Here is a 20,188-nt window from a genome sequence, read left to right on the forward strand (position 1 = left end):
AGTTTTTTTTTTTCCACGAGATGATTTTTAGAAATTTTTTAATTTTTTTTATATAATTTAATTTTTATTTATTATAATTATTTATGAAATAAATTTTTAATATTTTTAAAATAAATTATCAATAAATAAAAATAATATTATGTTATAATATAAATTATTTAAGATAAAACTAAAATAATTTAAATTTTTAAATATTTATTTATATAAATTTTAAATATGATTGACATAACTTTCAACCCACACTTAACATGACCAAATTAGAAAGTTCTCCTCTAACTCATATCTAATGTTACCAATCTCATATTCGATATTAGTGAGATAGAAAGCCTCTAACTTGCATCACATATGTTGCCTTGAAGTTGTGTCCAATGCTATGATAATTTATATACTTGACAAAATCACAAATTTACTCAATTCACCTAAAACTCTGCAACTCACGAAAACAACTATATACTTCACAATCACTTTAACTCCAATAAGAAATACAACATGCAACCAACAATCAATAGAATGATCAAATTTACCTCAATATGCTTCAAGAACAACCAACTTCAATCTCAACTCAAATCAACAACATAATTCAACAATTTAAGAATGATTCATGTAGAATCCAACTAGAACAACACAAAATCAACAAAGTGCAAGTTTCCTTTATCACTAAATCCTTTATAAATAGGAAAAAAAAAAAGAAGATGGACAAGACTTTTCAAAGAATTCTGGACAAATCCTCCAATATTTTTAATTCTCAGCTCTAGGGACTTTGAATCATTACTCTGCTACTCAACAATGACCCTCTATACTCTCAAGAAAGAATATTTTTAGGATCTAAAGTTTCTCTCTTCAGGTTTTCTCTAAGGTTTTTAAGAATAAACTTATAAAACTCAAATATTAAAGAAAACCTTGTATAGTTTCTTCTTAACAGATCAATTTGAACTCTATTTAGAATAACTCTTAATAACCAAAAATTCCTAATTTTTTTAAAAAAATTTCTAGAGTTTCTTAACAATCAAATAATATATCACAACAATATATAAATTAATAAAATCAACAATCATTCTTAAAATTCACACGTTAGAAAAGCACATAATAAAAATAGAAATATGGATAAAAATAAAATAAAATAATTGATGTGATGAAGAAGAGTGAAAATAATATTATAAATATTATTCGTTATATAGTTGTGATTTGAGAAAGTTAAACATTGTATCGTTATAAATATACCTAAAAATTAGATGACTTCCTTAGTAGAAAATAAGTAATTAGGACATGGTTTGTCAGCCACAGGAGCAGTAACTGGATAAGGATGGTGATCATGCAACGATGCACCTAATTTTTTTGGTTAAATTCTTTGCTTTAATTGGTTTACACTTTACACACACGAAGAGTTTCTCATATATTCCCTATTCACAATCCTTTGTTTTTTCTCACTTGCACCAACATCTGATTAAATTAACACATCACACCCATGTCACTATAACCTTATCCATTGCTATAGACTCTCCACTAGAGTCTAGAGGATGGATCTATGTGACGTATTCATTGGTTTGTGTTATTAATTTATATTCTTCTTATTTATTAAATACACTTTTTATGTAAAATTATTTGAATAACCTTTTTTTTTTTCTCTCTCTTTTTCAAACATTACTTTTAGTTTGATTCATCGCACACCCTTGTTGTTTCTTATCGTTCTCCTCATCGACCATGTTCTTTCTTTTGTTTCAGTACTACTTTCCCAAACAAATTTCTCCACCGTCAATTTACAATTTACATTGGAACAACAATTAGGATCATCACCATCAAAATGCTGTTCCTTATTTATTTATTTTTTCATCACGTCTCGTCTGTTGCTGAATTTTTGTTGTATATTTTTCATCAAAAACCTAGCATTAATAAATTTTATTGGAAGTCAGAGGTAATTGAAAAAGTGCTACAAATTTGGGCACTCCATTGAAGTCAAATTTGTATAAGCTACAATTATATATAAACCATAATGTATATTTTAATTTTTGACATAAATGTTATGTGAACATACTTTATACAAAAAAGTATAAACATACTTATAGCATTTCTATCGGTAATCATATACACAAAAAGTCGTTAAGTTTAAATATTTTGATACTTGCTCTTTTAATCAAGAATTAGATTCGATTATTGTCTTGAATATATAGAGATGTATAGCAATCGAATGAGTGAAAATGAGGTACACCCATTTATTATAAAAAAATAATAACATACGTGTTTTCTTAATTTTTTTTATATATATAATTTTGACTATTGCATATCACTGGGTTTTTATTTCTTAACTTTTATTTTATTTTATTTATAATTTAGAGTATTACATATCATTGATTTTTATTTTATACATAGTTGTAACTTGTAAGTCTCTTTTGCAGTGATCAGTTTCTGATGAGTGATGAGTGATGGTGGGGGACCTTTCCCTGCCTCTTTCGCTGAGTTATAAATTCCACATATTCTGGGCCCATTTTTTTTTAAATAATTGTAATGATTTCTTGTGCTAGATTGAATTACATAATTAGTGTGCCAACTCATACATATAACTCTACCAGTGTTACTTTATAAAAGCCTGAGAAGAATAACAAGGTGTGGGTACTACTTGTGTAGAACATAAAAAATAAAATAAAAAAATTGTAAGATTTAAGATTTTTACATTTTAAGTGTAAACCTTTTCTCATAGAGGAATTAAGATTTTTACATTTTAAGTGTAAACCTTTTCTTACAGAGGAATTTATCTTACCATCTCCTAAGAAATAAGATATTACACTATATATCCCCTCAAAAAAAAAAAACGATATTACACTATATTCTTTTCTTATATTAAAATATATAATTTAATTTATTTAATTTATGATCGTTAATATAAGTTATATTTTTCTTTTCTAATTTTATGTTAAAATATATAATTTAATTTATTTAACTTAATACCATTAATATAAGTTATATTTTTTTGTCTAAGAAATGTAAATATTATATTATCTATTTTTATATCTTAAAATATTAAATAAATTACATTTTTATTCCTTAATATTCTTAGATATAAGGTGATAATTTATTTATATATATTTAAATATTATATTAACACTTTCCTATTATATTAACTTAACATTGTTAAATAATTATAATCATTATAAGATTTTAAAAAATACTTTTAATTTAATTACTCATAGAAATATACTTTTATTTAATTATTCATTAAAAATATACTTTTAATTAAATATATTTTAAAATATTTTTAGTTCATTGTATTCATTCACTTGATTAAAAAAAATTTATAAAATATATAATTAAATTTAAATTAATTATTAAAATAATAAATGAATAGAAACTATAAAATAAATTATGTATGTATATTTTTATATACAAGTCAATATGTATAATATAAATTAATTTATATATATATCAGTATTAAATTTTGTAATAATTATATTTTCTTTAATAATATATTTTTAATATAAATACATTTATTTTTAAAAAAATATATTTGATATACATGTTTTAACATTACATTAATTAAATATAATAAATAATAATTTATCATAAAATATTAATTTATTTAGATATTATTAAATATTGTATTAGTAACATCTATGATATAGTGAATATCTTATTTTATTTAAATATTTATAATAATAAAAAAGTATTACATTAACTACATCAATTTAATAATATCTTAAAAATTTATATTTTATTTTATTTGTATAAATATATTATTTTTATTTTGATATATAACTTTAAAAATATTTTGTAAATATAATTGTAACACTACATATTTTTGTTAATTATTGTTAATTTTATCAATAATTATGTGTTGTTGTATCTTGGGGTCTATTGTTGAGGGGCTCTAGGAGTTAAGGAACCCTTGAGGAATTTTTAGGCATTTAGAGAATTTTCTAGAGAGAGGTATAGTTTGATCCTAAGGAAAGAGTTTATAATAGTGAAAGGGACTTTGGAGCTCTAACTCTTCCTTTCTTCTTTCTATCTTTCTCAGGTGTGTAAGAGATCATTATTGATCTGTATAGTTGTGATTCAAAACTATTGGAGCTAAGGATCGATGTTGGTGTAGATATTTAATTTAGGTTACTAAGAGCTAATTATTCTTTTCTTTCCTCGTTCTCTTCGAATTCAAGGTAAGGGAAGTTAGGACTTGATCTTTGTTGATGTTGTATTGTCCATGTTGAATTCTATTTTGAATTTTTTTTCTTCTTGAATTACATGTCTTGATGGATGTATGTTGTTGATTTGAGGTTTAGGTTTTTGGTCCATGAGGGTTTGGTGCCTTGATGAAGATGTGGAGAATGTGAGCTATTTAATGGTTACATGTTGAATTTGTTGTTGGATACGAGTTGATATTATTAGTTTATACATACTATTGGATGTGTTGCATGTTGGATTTTCTAATTTTCAGGTCAATAGAGGCAATTTCATGGATTTGCAGGTGCAAAATTCACCATCATGCCAACGTGCCTTCATTGTATTGAGTGTGGTTCAAATTAAGGGTCATTTGTCTTACTCGCGTCAAAATTAAGATTGGTGACGTCAGGCATGAAAAGAGACTATTGCCTCTAAATTGATCACACTAGGCGTTAAGTTGAATGGCGTCAAGCGTGAGTACCAGAGAATCCAATCGTAGTTACCATGCGAAGTAGCCAGGAGTAGCTCAAAGTGGATGTTTCACTTTCTCCTACCTCCTTTCTATTTGATCTTGAGGATGCTTCGACATTAAATTTGTATGAGTTGATTGACCTAAGACTAGAGAAGGATTTTTTTTTAAAGTTGCATATCTCATTGTGAGGATATGGTGTTGTAGTGCTCTAAGAGTCTAGTTTGTTGAAAATCTTTCTTGGGAGATTGACCCTAGAAGTGAATAGTTAAGTCTTCTTTAGGACCTTACTTGATGTGATATGTGGGTCAAGTGTAGGCATACTGACTACAAACGACTATTATTGATCCGTATGTGGGCAAAATTGAGACATACGTGTATAAAGTGACCAAATTAGAGTAAGATACAAGGTTAGGAGCAAAGATCCCTAACCAAGTACTAGAAGGGTGTAGTATTTGGAGGGCAGTCACTGTGTTAATCCCATAGATGACTTAATTATACAAGTTAATGTCATGGCATATTCACATCCAAGTGGTTCTACCATTGTAGGAATACTAGACTTCATAATTTAAGTGACAAAATATGAAAAACCATGTTGTTGTGGTTATTATCCAAATTGGTTGTTGATCTAGCTGGATTGAAAATATTAGATTATTGGTTCGGTAGGGTTAAACCACTTAAATTATTCACCTATGTTGTAAGAGATTTACATAGTTGAATGCATGACAATGCATGTAGTCATACGTTGTGTGTTGCTTAAGTTGATTAATGTGTTGTGTTATTATGAGACATGTTGGTAGCTATGTAGCCATATTCGGACAAGATATGGAGATACGACACGGACATAGGCATGGGAATACGACAAAATAAAAAAACATAAGATACATGGACACAACGTATATATATATATATATATATATATATATATATATATAATATAAATAACAAACAAAAATATTATATATTAATATAACAATAACCTACTAGGTCTAAAAAAACATTATTAAGAGACATCATATTCATAATTTTCTTTTTAAATCTCGAATCCTCCCTTCATTGTTTTTATTTTTATTAAAAAAAATTATTTTCTATTACGTGAAAGTAAAGTAAGGAGAAATAAAATAATTCTCTTCATTATTTCTATTTTTACCAATTTTTCTTTTTAAAATCTCAAATCTTACCTTCTTTATTTCTATTTTTATCGAGATTTTTTTCTTTTTCTTTTTTTTTTTGAAAAAATCTCAAATTATCCCTTTTTTTCTTTATGCTTTTATTGAGATTTATTCTTCTTCTTTTTAAAAAAAAATCTTAAATCGTCCCTTCTTTGTTTATATTTTTATTGAGATTTAATAATTTTTTAAATCTTAAATCATCATTTCTTTGTTTAAGTATTTATCGAGATTTATTCTTTTTTTATAAAAAATTTCAAATCCACATATTGAATAGTACATCAAGATGGAGATGTGTTCATTTGCAGGTGTTCGCGATGGAGACACATCAATTTTGTAGGTGTCTGCAATAGAGACACGTCAATTTTGTAGGTTTCCATGGTGGGAACGTGTCCGATTTGCATGGAAATGGTCTGTCAAAGTGTATGAGGTGCATCCATGGTGTGTCTGCTCCTAAAGAGTGTTAGACTCAGGGACACGACAATCTCATGCCATGTCCGTGCATCATAAGTTGGTAGAGTTGTATGTCGAGGAATTGGTGGAGTTGATGGTATGTGTTGAGTTGTTTTTATTAGTAGTGTAGCAATTCCTACTTTTATACTATCTATATTGATTCTTTCGAATACTAGTTTACCCTTACATGTTTTCATATAGTTAAATTGCAATAATCATACTTGATACGTGAGTAGAGCAAAGATAGGCTACTGATGGTTCTTTTGAGGTCATACTGGTGGTGACAGTATTGATCTTTTTGGAGTTATCTCAATATAGTTCTTGTTGCATATAGTGGGTTTAACCAACTACTATGGTTATTATTTAGTATATGGATTATTATACATATTTATATACTTGTATAAAACTTTTATTTCTCTAGTTGTTGTCTCAATTCTTACACATATATATTATAGCACTTTATTTTCATATGTGGCTTACATAATAATTTTAGGTATAAGTTGTGAAATTATTTATCTACTACTAATAGTTAGACAATTAAGTGTAGTAATATGACAGATCGTTACAAGTACATTATTATTATTTTTAGTATTTTAAATAATATCTTTAAGACATTAATTAGAATTTGTCAAATTTTAATTATAATGAAAATATTTGTTGTATTTAAAATATAACAATCATTTAATATTATTAAGTAGTAAAATATAAGAAGAAGAAGAAATATTTTGATATTGTGCTCTTTGAAATATGATAGATTAAAGATAAAAAATTTATAAGATAAAGAAATAATAATATAAAAATATTTAATAATTATATTTTAAATAACTAATAATTTTTAATTTCTAGCAAAAAATAATTAAGATTACAATTCAACCCATTTAAAATAAGAAATGTAGAAAGTGTGTAAAATCATAATAATTAATTTAAATATTAAATAAATCCTCTAAAATAAGAAATACACTTTTAAATGATAAAATATTAAATTTCATGTTAAATTGTACTTTTGATCTCTCTATTTATGTTTTTTTTTATTATTATTTAAAAATAAAGATATTTAGTTTCTTTATTTTTAAAAGTATAAAATTTTAGTTCTACTTTCAATTTAAAATTCATTAGTCAATAAATTTTGACTTCTGTGCCACGATTTGTCATTATTTACGTGACGTGTTATTTGTTGATGCAATATATAAGAATAAAAATTAAAAAATATAAAAATTATTTGTTTGTATTTATTTGAATAAGTGATAAGTGTTTATTTTATTAATAAATTTTATTTACATTTTTTTCCTTATCTCCAATTGTTGTGTTATTAAATATCACATTTCTTAAGTAAAAAATAAATATTAAAATTTAATGATTAATAAATGTTAATTTGACAAAAAAATTAAATTTTTATATTTTTAGAATTAAAGAAACTAAATATCTCTATTTTTACTAAACTTGAAAATTGACAAAAAGAAAAAAAGAAACAAAAAAGAATTTAACCTAACCCCAAGCGTGTGGTTCAGCGGTAGGGGTTGATCCACGCTTAAGCAAGGTCAGGGGTTCGAATCCTGCCTTGTGTATGCAGCCGCGTTAAATCTTGGGGCCAGCTATCCCACCCTTTGAGGTGCCTCCAACGTAGCGAGGAGATTAGTCACTGCTGTCGGCGGTGGATACTCCAGGAACGAACCTAAAAAAAAGAATTTAACCTAAATTATAATTATTTATTGAAAAAATATAACTATTACCTTAATTTCAATACTTAAATATTTTAAACTATAACAATTTGATAACTTACTATATAAGTATAAAGAATTTTAAGCTATACCTTTTCTGAAAAATTAAATTATTTCCAAGAATTAATAGTTACAATTATAATAAAACATATACACGTATGTAATAAATTATAAATTTATTAAAAATCTATTAAAAGTTTGCATCTGGCAGCTTAATCTTTTAAAACCCCGTCTCATTTTTCACGTACCATATCCTAAAATATAAATATTAATAATATGTTATAATTTTTTTTTCAACAGTTATTATTAATTGTTACTGTTTTTTTATTTATTTTATTTGGACATTATGAAGTATAACAGAAGTTAGAGATGCAATAACTATGAAATTCAATTTTTTACTTTTACAAAATATATAAAGAATTTAAGAAATAATTAAGTATAAATGTATAATTAAAATAATCTATATTTGATGATTAAGTGGGTAGTTAAAGTTAAATGTGTCTTTAAAAAACATACATATAAAAAGAAACTAAAAGAATCTAAAATTAAAAATTTAATACATTATGGATGACATTTCTTAAATTTAAAAGTGAAACTAAACTTATCGAGAAACATTCATTAAGTTTCAATTATTATTAAAAAAACATTAAAGCCATACATTAAGGCTATATAACATGTTCCTCTAATCTGACTCACCTTAATTTTAACGGGTTTAAATTTTAAATTTTAAAGTTATTTTTTAATCCTTAGATAAATAATAATATTTTAAGAATTTATATAATTATAAATATTTGTGAATAACATCTAAGATGATCATTTAGTCTGATAATAAATAAAAAATTGTTGACAATTACATAAAAAATAAGAATTAAAAATAATATTTTATATTTTATAAAAATAAAAAATTATGAAAATAAAAATCAAAATTTATTAATTTTATATAGTCTAAAAGCATATTTAAGTTGATATAATAATATAATTTTATTTTAAAAACATGTCTTAGTTTAAGTGCAATTAATTTGTATTTCTTTAATAGTTATTTTAAGATACATAAATAACAATTATTTTAAGAATCTATATAATACGTTAAAAGTATCAAACATTGATATTATAATCATTTAGCCTATTAATAAGCAAAATGTATTTAAAAATATCACTTGAGAATTAAGCACTTAAAATAATAGTCTCAATTTTATGATAACTATGAGGATAGTTAGAGGGTTAATCTCATAAGTAACTTGATTAATGCAAGAACAAAATCGTGATAGGCTTACACTTAAGTTGTGTTGTATTTAAAGATAATATTAGACTTTCCTAGTTTAAGTGATAATATTTGAGAAATCAGATGATAGAGATTGATATCCCAATTTAGTTGTTGATCTAGCATGTGCGTAAGACATGAAAATGATCAAGTTGATTCGATAAGGTTAAACTACTTAAACTGCTTAGGTGTTGTAGGAGATCTTCGTAAAATGCATGATGACACATTAGTTGAGGTGTATGCATATGATAGGTGTTGATTGATATTGTTTATATGCTTAGTTGAAAATGATGTTGAATGGAATTGATGCGGTGAAATAGGAATATTCATATGCAATTGAATTTACTTACCATTGTAAGGTTGTTGATGCCATGTTGATTGATTCGTCTTGTTGATTTGTTGTGAATCATGAGGTGTTTTATTGTTGGTTTACATGTTGATGTTGATGATTAGTATAATTGTTTTTACTCTATACATTGTTATATGATTATTTCTTTTGAAGTCAAACTTATTCTTGTATGTTTTCTTAGTATTTGGACTACAATGGACATATTTATATGAGAGTGAGATAGGGTTAGCTGGAGGGTGGCAATGTTTTGTGGAGCCATGCTATTAACAAGTAGCTTGGGCTTCTTTTTGGACTAGATTTATTTAGAAGTTGTTTGACCAACAACTTAGGGTCACTCTTTTATATTTTTGGATTACTGTATGTGTGTGTCTCTATATATATATTGTTACAATAGTTATGTGCATGTACGTATATATTATAATATGATTAGTTATTTTTTACTACTAGTTGCTGATTTCGTTAGGTGCAATGACCATAACAGATCGTTATGTTTTCAAATTTTACAAGATATTGTATACTTGATTTATATATTAAGAAATTTCAATTTAATAATTACATTATCAAGACTATATATATATATATATATAGTATTACTTGTATTAATTACTCAAGTTGTTTTAATATCATTGTTTTATAAATATCTAATAAAGAAAATTATATTAACACTAATTTGAATTTACGTGAAGAAGGATGAATATATATATATATATAAATTCTAATTTGTACACTTTTCAAATATTTATCAAAAGTTTATATATATATATATATATATTATTTTAAACAAATATTTTTGCATCAAATAAAGATTAATTTATGTCTTATTGACATTTATGTTTCTAATTAATAAAATGTATTTAAACTTAATAATTAAGTATAAAACACAATATTCTCAATTTTATACAAATAAAAAAAATTTATGGAGACTATAACTACTTAAAATATATATTTAAGTGAATATAATAATATCATTTATTTAAAGAAAAAGAATTATTTATTCTAAAAATAACTCAATAACTAATATTTAAATCAAATTTTAATAATTTAATTATTAAATTAAAATTTTTAATGTATAAATCAATTTTATAATTTTTTTTTAAATTAAAAATTATATAATATTTTATTATATAAATTTAAATCAACGTATAAAATAATTTTTATAATTATTTATAAATTTGAGTTAATGAAATACAATGTTAAATAATTTTTAATTTTTTTAAAAATTTAAAAATTTAATTTATATACTTAAAATTAGAATTTAAGGGCAATTAATTTGTACTCCCTCTCCTCTGCTTTACTTCTGTCTCTCTCTGTCTTCTGTCAATGCAATTAATAACTTCACACCACACCGCATCCTCTTTGTTAACTCTCTTTCACTTCTTCCTTCTTCCCTCATTCTTCTGCTCTCTATTCTCCATTCTCCATTCCAAGAAAGGTGATCAATGTACTTCCACCACTTCCTTCTTCCCTTCATTTCCCCACTTTTCAACCATTCAATTCTTTTGTTTTTCCCTCCTAATTGCAACCTTCCAACACTTTGCCTCTATGGTATCAACTTGTTTGCTTTCTTTTGGAGAAAAAACCACCAATGCAGATGCAGGATCTGCATCTTCACTTTCTCTGCCTTCACTACTTTGTTTAAATTTAATTTAATTCATAATTAAAAAGTCGCCTCAGACTCATTGCCTATTGAATGTTTCTAAGTTGCTTTAAGTTTCTGAAAGAAAAAAAAAAAACCGTTTTTTTCCCTGCATTATTTTGGTTTTCTACACCAAAATCAATTTTTTATTTATTTTTTACTGTACTTCATAGTTCTGAACTGGTCTATTCAGACTTGGCTTGATCTCTTGCGCTGTTACTGTTGTTATTATTTTGGGTTAATTTGCTTTTAATTGTTCGCTTCACTCATTTCTTGGTCTCCTATTGCGACATTTGTTGTTTTCTTTTGCTTGTTATGATAATTACGTAATGTTTACTTGATTCATCTCTCTGTGAATTCTTGGTTGACGAGATCATAACATACCTTGCTTTCGTCCTTTTCTGCTTTTGCGTTATTTGCTTTATCTGTTGTATTTCTCTGCTGTGGGAAACCAGTGTCTGTTTTGTACCGCTTTTCTCTCTTTCTCTCTCTGAACTGTCATTTACCAAGTTTTCTGTTCTACCTGGTGCAGTGGTAAAACCAGGAAAAAAGCTTAAAAAATCAGAGTTTTTAACTATATATACGCTTTTGTATGGATGTTTATTCTCACTCACATGTTGATCTCATTCGGGTTAGTTAATTCAAGTATGTTGTGACCATTTTTCCTCATTTCTTCATTTTACAATTAGATGTTCCTTCTTTGAAATGCTTTACCTGCTTTTGGTTATTTTTTTTAATATTGTGGTTTACTTTTTAATGCCTATTCTTTATCCTCCATCTTGTAAGAGAAGCTATTAAGATAGTGGGGACTTGAAGTAAGTATCATAAGTGTGTTTTGGTTTACAATTGGAGATTCCATAGCCTTGATATCCATTTGATCTTCGATTCTATAAAGATCTAAATTTTGCGAAAAGGCAAAACAGTGATTTTTGGTGATTAACCCGTTTGAAATTTGTAGATACATAGGAGTAGGACACGGTCTGGTGTGTTCTCTGTCTTTGTTTTCTTCAATTTCTTTTTATTATACGGCTTCTTGATTTAATTATTTCCAACTCTTCATTTCGATGCTGTCAATGTGAATTCTGATGAAAAACAAATGACCGGACAGAATTTTAGTATATTCTATTACTTGTTCACATGCTTACATAGTTCGGTTAACTGAGTCTTTCCTTGCTTTGTTTTTTAATTCTCTACATGCAACAAGGGCTTGATTCTTTCAGACCATATATTAACTATAAAATTCTTGTGTCTTCTTTTGTTCAGTTGGTTTCATCATCCATTTAATTAGCTTCCGGCAAATTGTGTCTTCGACCAAGTACCAAAGACCCCAGTTTTCAACTACAAGGTGTAAATTGTCTAATACTTCCTTATGTTAGAGAATCTTTGGGGTTAGGATTGTTTACTCAGTTGAATATACATGGAATCTGAGAGTTTGATTTGAGATGTATGTAGTGGAAAAGGATGGAAGACATAGTTTACACATGATATTTTCATTCTAAAACTGAACCAAATGGGTTGTTGTGTCTCAACAAGCAGTCAGAGTACTTGTAGTAGCAGGAGCAATGTAGACACAATCACTCCAACGTGTCTAGAATTTGGATTCTGTGGTCAAAAGAGTGCAAAGAGAACATTCTCTGATCATGTTGTTTCTCTGCACCAATTACCATCCTTACCAAACAGAATTTTTACTAATGGAAAGAGCAGGTCTTCTTGCATATTTACACAGCAGGGTCGAAAGGGTGTTAATCAGGATGCCATGATTGTATGGGAAGTAAGTATTTTCCTATTATAGTATTGAGTATGAGTCTGTTTGGTTACAAGTTTATAAGAACTTTTGATAGTTTCTCTATTGAACAAAAAAACAACACTTTGTTTTTAGTAGAGAAATTCTTAAGAACTTTTCTAAACTTGTATCCAAACAAGTTCTATGTACTCTTCTCATTGAATGAAGGGAGATTTAGTTCATTTTGAAAGTTGACATTCTTGGTTTGGATCCTTATTTGTGTAGGATTTCATGTCAGAAGATGTGACATTTTGTGGTGTCTTTGATGGCCATGGTCCTCATGGCCACCTTGTTGCACGCAAAGTCAGGGAAGCGTTGCCACTAAAACTGCTTTCATTTTTGCATTCCTCCGAATCAGGGCGAAATGGTTCGGGTAAAGATTGTTTCAGAGGCAACATGAAGCCTGAAAGTGGAGAGTCTGAGAAAGATGTCCCTGCTGAAGATAAATTGAACTCTATGTGGAAAGAAGCTTTCATGAAGGCATTCAAGGCTATGGATAAAGAGCTGAGGTCTCATCCAAATTTGGACTGCTTCTGTAGTGGGAGCACAGCTGTCACGATAGTGAAGCAGGTATCTCAAAAGACTAGCATTTGTTCTGATGTTTATTTATTTATTTTTTTTGTGAATTTCATGTTTACCCTTCTTTTACACTTTTTTATTTTATTTTTTTTATTTTCTTCACTTTCCAGGGTTCAAATTTGTTCATGAGCAATATTGGTGATTCCCGAGCAATCATGGGATCAAAAGACAGCAATGACTCCATGGTGGCAATTCAGTTGACTGTTGATTTGAAGCCTGATTTGCCAAGTGTGTCATATACCATCATCATATATCCTTTCTCTGTCCAATCTATGTTTTTGCAAACTTACTCAAATTTGAATGTAAATTCTTATAGGGGAAGCAGAAAGAATTAAACGGTGCAAGGGTAGGGTATTTGCATTGCAAGATGAGCCAGAAGTTCATAGGGTGTGGTTGCCTTTTGATGATGCACCAGGATTAGCAATGGCTAGAGCATTTGGAGATTTTTGCTTGAAGGAATATGGTGTGATTTCTATACCTGAATTTTCTCATCGGCAGCTTACTGACAAGGATCAGTTCATTGTTCTTGCTTCAGATGGGGTAAGAATTTTCAATCTCATTTGCTTTTATTTTTTGTTCATTTTTTATGCTGTATTGAAAATTGTTTCATTAAATTTTGCTTAATGGAAATCTTGAAATGTGTTCCACAATTCAAGTTACTTTCTGAGGGTTAATAGGCGGTGGTGACTGCAATATTGTTTTTGTTGAAATTAATCATTACCACCCCGGGTCATGCTGTAAAAGAATGAAATAAGAATATGCAACAAGTAGACACAAATGTTTAGATCAGCAATGAAAGACATTGCATTAACTAAATGGTACTTCTGGTAACCGACCTTTATGGAGAACTGAATTTTGGCCCTCATGACAACTATTTACAAATTAGGAGTTGGGACATGATCTTAAAGTTATCGTCAACTCTTTTCAGGTGGTGTTACTCTTTCATGTTTAGGTCTGTGTGAAAGGCATCATAATAGTCAACTAACTTGCTTTAAGCTGTGCATAACCTATTGTTTTCCCTGCATAATAGTTCTATCCCTTGTAAACAGGAAAAGCATGTAGTCATTATGATATTTAAGCATCCAGAAGTGGCATTATAAGCCTACATATATAACAAAAGTGAACTGCATTGTGTAAGATATGATAAAAGAAGAAAGTTTAGAGTACCCTTTCTTCTTTTGACGAGGATACAATATGCATTGAAGTGGAATTTGCATAGTCCACAAAATATACCTCCAAGTATACAGTATAATACTTTCTCCTCTGGACCAAATTGTACATATTGCATTTCTGAATATTATTAGACTTTAGAGCACTTTATCAATATTCCTTGGTTTCCTGTATATGTTGACTTATCTACAAAAATTAACTTTAGAGTATATGGTTTGCTTTATATTCTCCTGAGTCCTGATTCTGCATAGCCAACTTTTGATGTTTTGTGCAGGTTTGGGATGTTTTGAGCAATGAAGAGGTGGTTGAGATAGTATCTTCAGCATCAACACGATCATCAGCGGCAAGGACTCTGGTGGATTCAGCAGCTCGAGAGTGGAAACTTAAGTATCCGACTTCAAGAATGGATGACTGTGCTGTCGTATGCCTATTTTTGGATGGAAAAATGGATGCAGAATCTGATTGTGATGAGCAATGCTTCTCTTCTGCAACCATCCCGTGCAATGATTCGGACGATGGTAAAAAGTCTGAGCCATCTTTGCAAAGGAACTTTACTGTGAGATCCTCAGAAGAAAGTGAAACCTATGGAGGAGTGGTATCTGTTGATGTTGAAGATGGAAAATCAGCAGCTGAAGATCAAAACTGGTCAGGTCTTGAGGGCGTCACCCGAGTAAACTCACTTGTTCAACTTCCTAGATTTTCTGAGGAAAGGCTAAAGTCTTGAGTTTTGTTGATTCAGTGGGAATGTAATACCTGTTGCTACACAGTGGATTCAACAAAGAAAATCTTTCTGTGGTAAATTATGCTTAATTAAGTTCACCAAAATATGGATTCAGCGTCTAATATTGCTTAATATCATATATGAATGCCTCAAGCCAACAAGTGTTGGTTGAAAGTGGCATTCCTGTTTTGCACACAAATGAACTCCATCTGTGAAATTTGAAGAGGCAAGATTAAGTATTGTGAATTAATTAGAGGCAAGATTGGGTATGTTGAGAGGTTCACCATGATAAAAAAATAACAAGAAAAAGAGAAAACTTAAATATATTTTTAGTTTATTTAAAAAAAAAGTTTTAATTTCTATATTTTTTAAGTACTTTTTAATTGGATTTAATTGGAAGTTTATTTAGATTTATTTTAAGACGTAAGTATTTGTGTACATATTTAGGAGAGTTTAAGAAAATAATTTATTTATTTTATTTTGATAAGTTATTTCCAATTTATTTCAATAAAATTTTCAGGATAACTTGTGAAATCAACTTATAATTTTTATGAAAACATTTTAATCCATTTTTTTTCAATTATAGAATGCATAAGTATTAGCATAACAAACTTTATTCAATAAATTACCGATTATGTTGTGTGTTTAAATAGATTTTTAGTGGTGATCCAACATGCACCTAAACATGTCGAATAAGTGATATTTTGAAGTTTTATGTAACATAACATATTATATGTATATAAGTCACACAATTAATGAGTAATGATAGAGTTTTTTTTTTTTTTTGTGGAAATTTTTAAATATTAAAATTCACAACTTTTTTGAAAATTAAATTTAATCATATTAACAGGGTTTTAAAACATTTTCCCAAAAACAAATGAGCTGTATTGAATTCTAGACTAGAAGAAATAACACTTCTTAGGTGATTAAGTGGTTTTTTTCACTTAAGCTTAAATCCTGCTCATGTAAGCTATATTGTCTATAATTTAATCATTTCAAATTTGGGCCCAGATTGACAGGGATATTTGTGGAACCCATTCTTGGTTGACCTCGTGCTTTTGAACCATGCAATTAATGCGCATTACTCTTTTTCCCCGTTTGCAGAAGCTGTTCTTACTTAACTAAACGATTTAAATGCAAGTTATTAGAGAATTAAAATCCACCACTTCATTTGCAGAGTCTTTAACACACAAATCGACCCTAATCTAAATAATGAGACAACGCAAATAACGAAGCTACTACAAGCAATTCCAACAAGTACTGTTCATATATGAATATGCCGGTCCATAAATAAGCCATGTGAAGGCTCCATTTAATAGCCGCCATCAAATTGGTGAGTAAATTCCACAAATAGAAGGGTAATAAAAGTGAGGCTAAATATCACTTTTTTACCATTGTCTGAATCACGAATGATCAACTACCAAAAAAACTCACTGGCATTGCCATGATCAACTACCATTCACCATATGATCACTTTTTACGATGCATAAGAATCATTGTCTATAAAACGCAGTCACTCCCTTTCACATTCAACACAAACACATCTCAGTCAAAATCTCTTCACATAATGGCTTACAAACCTTCCCCTTTCCTTGCACTTCTTCTCATCTCCACCATCCTTCTTGCCACTACATGGCAAGTTTCTGGACGCCACATTAGTCCAAAGAACTCAAACACTCGGGACAAGAAAGAACCTCAGTTTTTTTCCTCCTCTGATGGCAGTGTCTATATTCCAGGCATTGGGAGAGTAGGATATCCTCCTTTCTCTGGTTTTACACCTCAAAATCCAGACACTGGTGGTAGTGGTGGAATAGGGTCAGGATCAACAGGTGGTGTGTCTGTCCCAAACCCTGGTTTTGGGGTCCCAAACCCTGGTTTTGGGGTCCCAAATCCTGGTTTTGGGGTTCCAAGCCCTGCCAGTGGTGGTGGACTTCCAACTCCAGTTCATCTGTGAGTCCTCTTAGTCATGAGCCATCTTGCATTATGCATGATTGAACTAGTTATAAGGAGTAGTTTCAAAGCCTGCTATGCTTTTGAAATACTGAAGTGCTTGTACTAGTGAATAAGTTCTGTCTACATTGTCTGCTATATAATATGCAAAGCCTTTCTGCTCTGCTCTTGTTTAAAATGAATTAAGCATGCTGTACTGATGGTTGTATTACTCGGCCCTCAATCATTAATCATAACTCTTCAATTTTAATTGCTAGTGCCTCATTATAAATAAGAAATAATGAGTTAAGTGCTTAAAGTACCGGTAAAGAAATCAAAAGTAAAAAAAAAAAAAGAGAATAAGTTAATAATATACCTATATGTAGTTTCTATATCCTATTATGATTTGTAATGAAACTTTTCTATTTATTGGTTCCTGAACCAATATCTTGTTACACTTGTTAGGGGGAGCTTATTTAAAACTAAGAACATTTGCTCGGAATAAAAGTTCTTCTAGTTTCACTATTTTTTGCACGGAATTTATTAAATAATGGTAATATGGTTCACCACTACCCTCACAAGCTAATGCATGAATAAGGTCTTAAACAGCATAAATATTGTGTAGACATGCAAAAATAATAAATCCTACATGGAAATATAGTAACCCCTCACCTTAAATTCAAAAGATGCCATTCATGAAGTAGAGATTCCAGTTAGAATAAGTCTATGTCCTCCTAACCATCTTTCAAATACTTATACCATGTTAATTTTTTTCTCAACTTTATTATTAAAAAAAAAAAGAGTCAGTTAAATGAAAAGTGAAATCCATTAAAATTTGTTATCTACAGTAAATTCCAATTAATAGTAATGTTAGAGAGAATGTTCCAATAAATTTTGTGAGTCTATTTTGTATTTAACAAACCTCACTCATAATTTTATAATATTCAATAAATTTTAACCAATAATAAAATGTGTTACAAAATGGTAGAGAAGAAAAGTTATTACATGGTCCAAGCCTACCATCCAACACATGATTGAATTTTACTCTTTCATAAATTAAAAAACTCAATTAAGTGTCACGTTTTTCATCTTGCTAAAAAACTCAATTTTATTAACCAAAATCATAATAATAGTGGTGTGAAACTATGTAATAGTTTTTGGTTAAAGGGCGTATTACTAACATTTTTTTATCTTACAATTTCTGTTTTTAAAATATTGGTTGTTGCATTTCACATAATATCTTTTTATTCAAGTATTCAGATGATTATTAGGATGTTATCATAGGACATAACTACCAAGAGGATAGAAATGCCTCACATAAATGCTAAGTTGGTGTGTCATCACTCATCAATATGCAAGCGACCAGACCAAACTACTATAAGTTTGTCGCATGGCAAATAGAGGTTTCGGGTCCTCATCTCTGCTGTTCTACCCCACCCCAATAAACAAACCAGAAACAGAAAGTAGAAAATAGAAACACTTAGTCAGTATCTCAAGGTCCCCCTCCGAGAACAAAGCATTTCATCTTGAATAACGTAACAGTTGGCAAAGAGAAAAAATATTACTCTGCTGTCACTATCAGTTTTTAATCTCTGCAATGTACTTTGATATTGATTTTAACTGTCATCCTTCTTTACCTCAGTCAAGGAAAAAGAAAGAGAAAAAGGGTATGTGTAAAGATCAAATGTAACACACTACAAACAAATGAAATACAATAAACAGTCAAATGAATAGCGCAATTTTTGGAATTCCAGAGCAAAAGTTAAGAAAGATGATAACTTCAAGTATTACATCGTAGGATCAGATAAAAAATGACACTCGCTAGTTGTCAGTTGCCACCACCTTCAAGATTGGAACTAGGTTTGTGTATGGAAGCCTAGTTATGCCAGGCGAACTTCCTGCCAAAAGAAGTGGAGGTGAGGAAAGAGCATATTAAAAGGGAGAGAAGTGTGCAAAAAGCTTATTCATGTCACAGGGAGAGATAGGAAGAAAAATCAGTAATGATACCCAAACACTATCTCTTCAAACATCCTATTAACATTTTCCATTTCTTTTTATCTACGTCATATCATTTTATCATATTTACAATTCTTCCTTCAAGTGTCAATCATTTTCCAAGGAAAACGAAGCGTACAGAAAGTAATGTAAAAAGTTGCATCAATATATAACTCCAAAAAGACATGGTAATACAAAGTTCAGATAGTCATATTGGAGGAAAAAAAATACAACCTTGTATAGTTATGACTTAATTGTACTTTTTATCATTTATCTTTTTAAATTTTTACAAATTTTGTTGCCAAACTTTTAAAGTTATATATTTGTTACCTCAATTATTTGACGTCGATGATTATTTGCTAACATAATACAATAACTTTTGATGTGATAAGTTAATTGTTGGTGTTGGTATGAATTATTTATATGATATAATATAACACATTAACAACCTATAAGTCACATTCGCAATTAACTAACAACCTTACATATTGAATTAACAAAATGATCAAAAATGTAAAAATTTTAAAAATTATATGAAAAATGTGCAATTTTAAAAATTTGGTTACAAAAGTGACATTAATTCTATAGTTATTGAAGTTCAAGCCAACATTTCTTATAAAAAAAAATTGAGGATAACACGAATTTGTGTAAGAAGCATAAAGTAGAAGTACTAGCATATAGGGATACACACCAACATGCATTACAAACTCTTATGCAGATTGCAGAGATTCAATAACAATGTTAGAAGAAATCAGCATCAACCAGAAACCTAAAATGTATATAAAAATAAGTAGTGAACATTTATTA

The 20,188-nt window shown here is 28.6% G+C and overlaps 2 protein-coding genes across 6 annotated transcripts; both read left to right on the forward strand.

Moving 5' to 3' along the window:
- Positions 1 to 10,850: 10,850 nt before the first annotated feature.
- LOC109810395 (putative protein phosphatase 2C 52) lies at positions 10,851 to 15,536 on the forward strand. 5 transcript variants are annotated; one of them, XM_020373847.3, is made up of 6 exons: positions 10,851 to 11,000; positions 12,468 to 12,975; positions 13,213 to 13,557; positions 13,677 to 13,794; positions 13,883 to 14,106; positions 15,011 to 15,536. In XM_020373847.3, the coding sequence occupies exons 2-6, from the start codon at positions 12,715 to 12,717 to the stop codon at positions 15,458 to 15,460; spliced, it is 1,398 nt and encodes a 465-aa protein (XP_020229436.1). In that variant the 5' UTR covers positions 10,851 to 11,000; positions 12,468 to 12,714; the 3' UTR covers positions 15,461 to 15,536. The 5 variants fall into 5 exon arrangements, with proteins under 5 accessions (XP_020229436.1, XP_020229438.1, XP_020229437.1 ...); XM_020373849.3 differs by having other exon boundaries at positions 10,867 to 11,009; XM_020373848.3 differs by lacking the exon at positions 10,851 to 11,000 and adding an exon at positions 11,541 to 11,849.
- A 1,433-nt stretch (positions 15,537 to 16,969) lies between these two features.
- LOC109810437 (cell wall protein precursor) lies at positions 16,970 to 17,657 on the forward strand. The gene has a single exon (XM_020373905.3). The coding sequence runs from the start codon at positions 17,025 to 17,027 to the stop codon at positions 17,409 to 17,411; it is 387 nt and encodes a 128-aa protein (XP_020229494.1). The 5' UTR covers positions 16,970 to 17,024; the 3' UTR covers positions 17,412 to 17,657.
- The last annotated feature ends 2,531 nt before the right edge of the window (positions 17,658 to 20,188 follow it).

The sequence above is a fragment of the Cajanus cajan genome, chromosome 10 (assembly GCF_000230855.2).
Source record: "Cajanus cajan strain Asha chromosome 10, NIPB_CcT2T_4, whole genome shotgun sequence".
Taxonomy (NCBI): Eukaryota; Viridiplantae; Streptophyta; class Magnoliopsida; order Fabales; family Fabaceae; genus Cajanus; species Cajanus cajan.

Coding starts and splice junctions, on each gene's coding strand:
- LOC109810395 (XM_020373847.3), top strand. CDS start 12,715: ATGGGTTGTTGTGTCTCAACAAGCAGTCAGAGTACTTGTAGTAGCAGG. Junction 13,558..13,676: donor CTGTCACGATAGTGAAGCAG/GTATCTCAAAAG, acceptor TTCACTTTCCAG/GGTTCAAATTTGTTCATGAG. Junction 13,795..13,882: donor TTTGAAGCCTGATTTGCCAA/GTGTGTCATATA, acceptor AAATTCTTATAG/GGGAAGCAGAAAGAATTAAA.
- LOC109810437 (XM_020373905.3), top strand. CDS start 17,025: ATGGCTTACAAACCTTCCCCTTTCCTTGCACTTCTTCTCATCTCCACC.